A 6811-nucleotide genomic window follows, 5' to 3' on the forward strand; every position below is an offset into this window, starting at 1 on the left:
GCTTTTCTTCTGTTCTTCTCATATTTTCTTTCGATTTGGTAGCTTAGGGTAGTTAATTTCTTGTTAAAGTTAAAATTAGGTAGTTAAAAACACTGGACAAACACTTAGGGACCTTTCTTAGGTGTAAGATTGGACTTAAAATCAAAATATCTTGAACCCTAAGTTAGTGCTGCTACTGGGCACTCAGTGCGGACCGCGGTGGAATTTGTGCGGTTCGCAATGCCCTTGTGTGGTCCGCAATGGCATTCTGTGCGGACCGCGTTGAAAAATGTTAAGAAACTTGATCTTCGAGGACCGCGGCCGCATTGCATTTTGTGCGGTCTGTGGTGCCTCAAAGCGGACCGCATTGGCATTTTGTGCGGTCCGCGGAGCAATTGTTCAGAGAGTGGGTAGTCTGAACCCAACCTCTTTGCGGACCACATTGGCCTCAGTGCGGCCGCACTCTGCAACATTTGATACTGTCTGCAACATTTTATTTCCTGCAAATGTGAACTTCACTGTCTTTCTGGATACTAACAAGCTTAATGACTGATGTTTGCATACAATGGTGAAACAAAGAGGCAAGGGTTCTAAACAAGCTGGTAGAGGAGAATCATCCCGGGGAGGGAAACAGAAAATGCTAAGATTGACTTCCCAAGCCCGGCAAAACATTAAAAACATAAGGAAGCTCATTAAAGCTGCCGATAGGGCTATTGATCAGTCGGGGAGTGAGTGTGAGTCCTCTAGGGATATATCTTCAGACTCCGTGCCAGAGTACATCCCTGACTGGCTGGAGATAAACAGACTAAGAGACACTCCTCCACCTTCCCCCACTGCCCAAGCTTTAGTAAATGTATCTTTTGGGTCATCTGAGGGCTCAGCTGAAGGCAGTGGGTGTGAATATTCCACCTCTCTCACAACTTCATTATCCGGAGAGGGTAGAGAAGGCGAAGAAGAGGAAGTAGGAGGAGACGAGGTAGTAGGAGAAGGGGTGTGAACCTCAGGTGGGAGGAGTAGCTAGAACAAGAAACCCGGAGGCATGGCAAAATCGTTTTGTGAGTGAGGTAGCCTACCATAAGTTCAGAGAATGGTGGCCTGTGAGGAAATTGATTCCGGAGCGGAGTTTTGTAGATAGAGACCTTTTGCCTCATAACCCCAATGTGAGAAGGCAGTTTAGAGAGAGAGTAGGCTGGGAGTACTTCTTAAATACCTGTGAGGATGCAAACGAGCACCTGGTCAAGGAATTCTACATCAATATTGCCCACATCAAGAAGGGCACCAAAGTGAACAAGGTGCAGAATTTGAAAGTACTATTTGATGGGAAAGCAATAAATGACTACTTGGTCTTCGATGAGGAGGATGAATCACTATATCTGGCAAAAATGGAATTAGGTGAGGAGGTCCATCCTTGGTTGGTACAGTACCTGGCAATCCCAAGTACCACCCCCGATTGGTTGAATGCGGGAGTGAAGATCTTAAGGAGAAGCTTGAATTTCGAGGCTAAGGGGTGGGAGACGTTCGTGTGCAGTAGATGGACCCCACTACCCACGACAACTCACTCCCTCTTCACCGAGCAATACTGGTAGCATCAATCATGGCGGGGTATTCGATTAACGTCGGGAATGTGATGTCTCGGGTGATTACACAGGTAGTAAGTGAAGGTGATAGAAACTACCCCTTTCCCAGCTTCTTGACCATGTACTTCACGTACCTAAAGGTATAAAAGTGGAACTTTGATATCAAGGTGAAAGCAAAGGCCCCGTTCTCATGGTACAACATGCAGGGTGATGACAACCCTAAAAGCAAGAACTACAAGGGAACAGCCACTGCGACAACTAGCCAGTCTGAAGAGCCAGTAGTGGTAGTGGCTCCTACTCAGCCTTCTTCCACCCTAGCGGACATGCCCCCTGGTCCATCCACTTTGGCAGTTCCAAACATACCCTCCACCCCGGCCTACCTAGTGACTGCCCACCGTCTGAGCCAGGCACTTCTCAATATAAACAACTGGATGCAGACAGCTTCCTCTAAGTTTTCTGTCCTTACTACTACAGTGGCAGCTCAGTCGGCACCTCCACCTACACAGGTCCCACAGTCTATTGAGGACGCCCTTAAGGATATTCTGGACAACCAGAAAAAGATCCTGGACACTCAGAAAGTGCTTAAAGAGGCTATGGATTCTCGAGGGAAAGATATAAAGGAGCTCGCTAGGGAGGCCAAGAAGATGAGGAAGACGCGGGCTTCCAAGGAGTCCGCGAAGGAGTTGATGGTCGAGGTTGACAGGTTGAAGGAAGATCACCTTCCTTTGGATTTATTGCTAGATGACCCGGTGCCAACAGCCCATCCCCAGCCAGTACAGTCAGAGAGGCCTCCAAAGAGGAAGAGGGTGATTCCCTGAGCAGATGATGCAGTCATCCAGTTGGCGGACCCACCAGAGACCTCCTCTAGTCAGCCACAGGATGCAGCCCAGGAGCCTGTCCAGGTCCAAACCCAGGTCCCAGCAGTAGAGCCACAAGTCACAGGGAGCCAGTTTCAGGTTCCCGAGCATATTGAGGACCTAGGGACCGCTCAGGACCCCGTGCAGACAGACATGCCATAGGGAGTTTCTATATCCTTTTCCCTTTATTTTTGGTGCTTATTTTGCTTAGTTGGCATTGAGGACAATTCCAGCTTTCATTTGAGGGGGTAGGCCCTACTTTTATTGATTTGGATGAATGTATATATTCGACAGATTTTATGATTTCTTTCTTTTTATCTTTGGTATGTATATAATTTTAGTACTTCATTACATTTTTCGTACTTTTCACTTTGGGTCTATATATAAAAGTTATGTTACATTGTATATATTCATCCCCATATTGTACATTCGATTAAACCCCCTCATGTACATATTCATTCTACTTTCCGCATTTTTTTTCTGTAGCTTCTTATTTATGTTCGTAGATTCTTGTTTTGAACGTTTGCAATAAGCCTTTGGTTTTCTTAATGCCACGGTTCTTTCCAAAGGTGGAATTTGTGTGAACCGGGTGGCTCTGTCCAATGATGGATGGCGTGACAACCTTCTTAAGGGTTTGAGTCCGTTTTTCTTTTTTCTTTTTAGTAGTTAGTGGTAAGGGTGCCTCAAGCAAAGCTTCACTTGGTCCTAGCACATTTGTCTTTGATCTCATGGTCAAAAACAAATTGTTATGTATAAGATGGTGAAAGTCGTGACCTTGAGACTCTTGTGTTGACCGATAATCATCAAGTAGTTTTTCGGGACCATTGTGTGCTCAAATCTTATCTAAGGTCGTTGTGGGCCCTCGACTCTTTATCTTTAGCGATCCCATAGCTTGTGTGGTGAGAAATTGCATTGCAAGTCCAAGTCCCGATCCATTGGTCTAGAACTTGCCCTGAATGTTTGTTGAGGCGAAATCTTAAGTGAATTTTGACTTGAGACATGATTATAGGCTCTCCTTGATCCAAATGATAGCTTGAACACTTCCATAGCCTAACAATGATAAAATCCCTAGTCAGCCCTTTTGAGCCTTAGACCTGTTTCCTTCAAGAACCATGATACAAGCCTTTACCCGTTCTAAAAGATACCCTCTCTTGGCACCCGATCTTTCCTTAGCACATGGCAAAAATATAAGTTTGGGGGGAGAGACGAGGATGACAACAAAGTGGTAAAAAGTTACAAAATGAAGAAAGGGAAAGGCAATGAAAAAGAAAAGAAAAGCAAAAGAATAAAAAGAATGTTCAATGTAGAAATGAATAAAAGGGATTCAAGAAAAGCAAAGAATGAAAGGTGTGGAAAATTGAGAAAGGAGAAAAGATTTGAAATGTATAAGAAAGAGTGACAATGTGTCTCTCTGACCCCTTAGAAAGAGGTGAAGTGACTCAAAAAAAAGTCAAGTAAATTTGTGCCAAAATAAAACAAAAGTAGTGCATAAGGGAAGATGGAACCTATTTAGACCAAACATTACCGACCCTAAACCAAAAGCCTTCGTATGTCTCCATAAAAGCCTTATATGATCTTGAGTTGAATGAAGCTTACATTAGTGGTGACTCACATAAGGGGCAAGCATATGGTACTTAGAGCCAGACTTGTGACTTTTTCTTGAGAGAGATGAGTGAATTTCTATTAACCTCGTTTTGGGTGCCACTATCTTAAAGGTGAGGTTGGCTTAGGGAGAGTTGAGGATGTGTGAGTTTGGGTTCTACAATGACCGAAGTAATAGAAAGAGTTTCTTTGATATGTTGAGTCAACTCTTGATGCTCTTGTGTCGCACTTAATCCATTGTGTTTAAAAGAGTAAGTGTTGTTAATGGTCCATTTGTATTGAGGGCAATTGTTAGTCCCAATTGATGCTAGATGAGGTCACTTTAGGACAACTGAATTTTCTTGGATTTTCTCTTAAGGGGTAGGACTTATTTTGTTTGCTTGAGGACAAGCAAAAGCTTAAGTTTAGGGGAATTGATAACTGGGAATTATGATGCATTTTACACTCCTTCATGCTTAAGTTTTGATTAGAAATGTGTACAAAATAGTCCTAAAAGGCGCACAAGTTGTGCTTGATTGCAGGTTTGATCAACAGGGTGACAAGATGTCAAAACCCAGCTCAAAAAAGAGTGGAACTTGCACAAGTACCAAAACAAGGCAAAGCTCGGTCAAATAGGGCTAGTGCGGCCGCACACTATTCTGTGCGGTCCGCACAAGTGAAGTTCAGAGAGTATCCAACTCAAGCAAAAAGGGCAATACGGCCGCACTTGATTTTCTACGGTCCGCATTGGAGTCACTGCGGCGCACTCGATTTAGTGCGGTTCGCAGAGGCCAGAGTTCAGAGAGTTGCCAGTTGAGTATTGAAGCCCAATGCAGTCCTCGCTCCATTTCATGTAGACCGCACTAGAAGCCACCGCGGCCGCACTCGATTTTGTGCGATCCGCATTGTCCAAGTTCAGAGAGCTAGATATTCAAGTCAAGAGCCTTAGTGCGGCCGCACGTAATTTTGTGCGGTCCGCCCTAGCCTCGTCGGGGTATTTTTGTCCAGATTTTTTAGCTTAGTATAAGTAGCTTCTTTTCCCATTTTTAGGTCATCAGATAGTTTTGTACACTGGCTGCACTCGTGACTTCGATTATTTTAGCTATTTTGAGTAATTTTAGCTTTATTTCAACATTGAATCTTCAAGTTTAATTTAGAAATTAATTAATATGTGTTTTTCTTCATCTATTTCTTTGTTTTCTTCTCTAATTATGAGTAGATAGACCCATAAGCTAGGGTTGTGGCCCAACCCTAGTGTGGGTAAGTGATGGGTCTTGTGTTTTAGGGCTTGATTGGCTATGGGTGTTTGATATTTGGACTAATTCATGTTTAATTGCTGAATTAGTGGTTGCAAACACTAGTTTGTGTTTAGTTGACTTGGGATCTTCTTGAGAAAGAGAGACTAAGTCTCTGAAACTGGTCCAATAAGGAATTAAGGCGTACTCAAGAGATTGATAGCCCCAATTAAAGGGTTAAACCTAGAGATAGTAATACCCGACTTGAACCTTGATTGCTTGTGCAAATTTGCATACCCAATTGGTCTTGAGAAAGTCAATTCAGGAAAAATCACTCGAATTACCGAGAGGTGTAGAGTGAGTAAGATCGTGCAATGGTTATATCATACTCCCCAAATGTGACAATCATTCCTTAGACTCAAGTACCCGTTAATTGACCTCCTAGGTGAAAGTCACTACCCTAGTGCCTTTTACCCATTTGAACAACTCGCAATAGTTTAACCTTAGCTTATTATAGTTTAATTGAGCATTGTAGATTTATAAAATTAGAAGTAAATCAAAACCCAAAATGTGTAGAAGAACAATTAAGAGCAAATACATAACTCCGCTTTAGATAGACACCCGACTCCAATATCTAGCTCCCTATGGAAATCGATCCCGACCTTAATCGGGTAAAAGCTGCTTCGACCTCTCTTGCTACTCAATAGTAGTGCAGGGTTGGCCTTGATCAGGCTCGGCCCTCACATCCTCCTGCTCAGCCTCCTCTTCGTTAGTGTCATCAGATTCACCACTATCATCACCACCCGCTGCCACTGGTTCCTTCCCAATAGTGACCTTATCTGCTCGGAACTTGTGGTCTTTTGGCACTCTGTTGGCCCAAGTTCAGGTGAAGTTTTGAAGTATGACAAATGAACTCAGTCATGGTGAGGCACTGTATTTATCAACCTAGACATGTGAATACATGTGAAGGAGATAAGTCTCAGTAATCAAGCAGCAATATCTCCTGAACTGATCGAAAATGTTGCATATTGGATGAGGAGAGAAAGTCTCCTTATGGGAAGAGGACACAATCACACAATCCGGATAAAGGATAGGGTTGGAGTTTGTATTGAACAAGGACTCAACTTCGATGGAAGATCAACAATTGAGTCTCAATCAAACTCTGATTACTAACTCATTAAATAACAGTGATTGTTCTCTTTTACAGGTGTTGCACATACACAGAAGTTAAACGTGAATAAGGAGCAAAATAGCAACGTTTTTTGCAAGTAGTTCGTGTGTGATTCAAGTGTGCAAACCTGAAGCTACTTGAACGAGATAGAAGAACCAGTTCCGTTGTGTTTATTCTTATTCTAGTTCAATTGTAGTAGGTGGTTTAAAGTTGTACCTTTTCAGCTTTCATAGAAGCATTTGTAATAGGTACTTTGAGTGTTCAAATTATTGGCTAACTTGAAGGTGTCGCAACAGTTGAGGTTGTGTGATACACAGGGATTAGAGCTAATCCTTAGGTTTACAAAGTGTTTTGTAAATGCTATTTTGGCTCAGTGATTTTAGTGGATGTTTGGAAAAATCCTACTGAGTA

At 42.9% G+C, this 6811-nt stretch overlaps 1 protein-coding gene across 1 annotated transcript; it reads left to right on the forward strand.

Moving 5' to 3' along the window:
• The first annotated feature begins 544 nt into the window (after positions 1–544).
• On the forward strand, positions 545–2374 carry LOC138883364 (uncharacterized). Its single transcript, XM_070164049.1, has 2 exons — positions 545–955; positions 1724–2374. The coding sequence occupies exons 1-2, from the start codon at positions 545–547 to the stop codon at positions 2372–2374; spliced, it is 1062 nt and encodes a 353-aa protein (XP_070020150.1).
• The last annotated feature ends 4437 nt before the right edge of the window (positions 2375–6811 follow it).

Source organism: Nicotiana sylvestris, chromosome 2 (assembly GCF_000393655.2).
Source record: "Nicotiana sylvestris chromosome 2, ASM39365v2, whole genome shotgun sequence".
In the NCBI taxonomy this organism is placed as follows: Eukaryota; Viridiplantae; Streptophyta; class Magnoliopsida; order Solanales; family Solanaceae; genus Nicotiana; species Nicotiana sylvestris.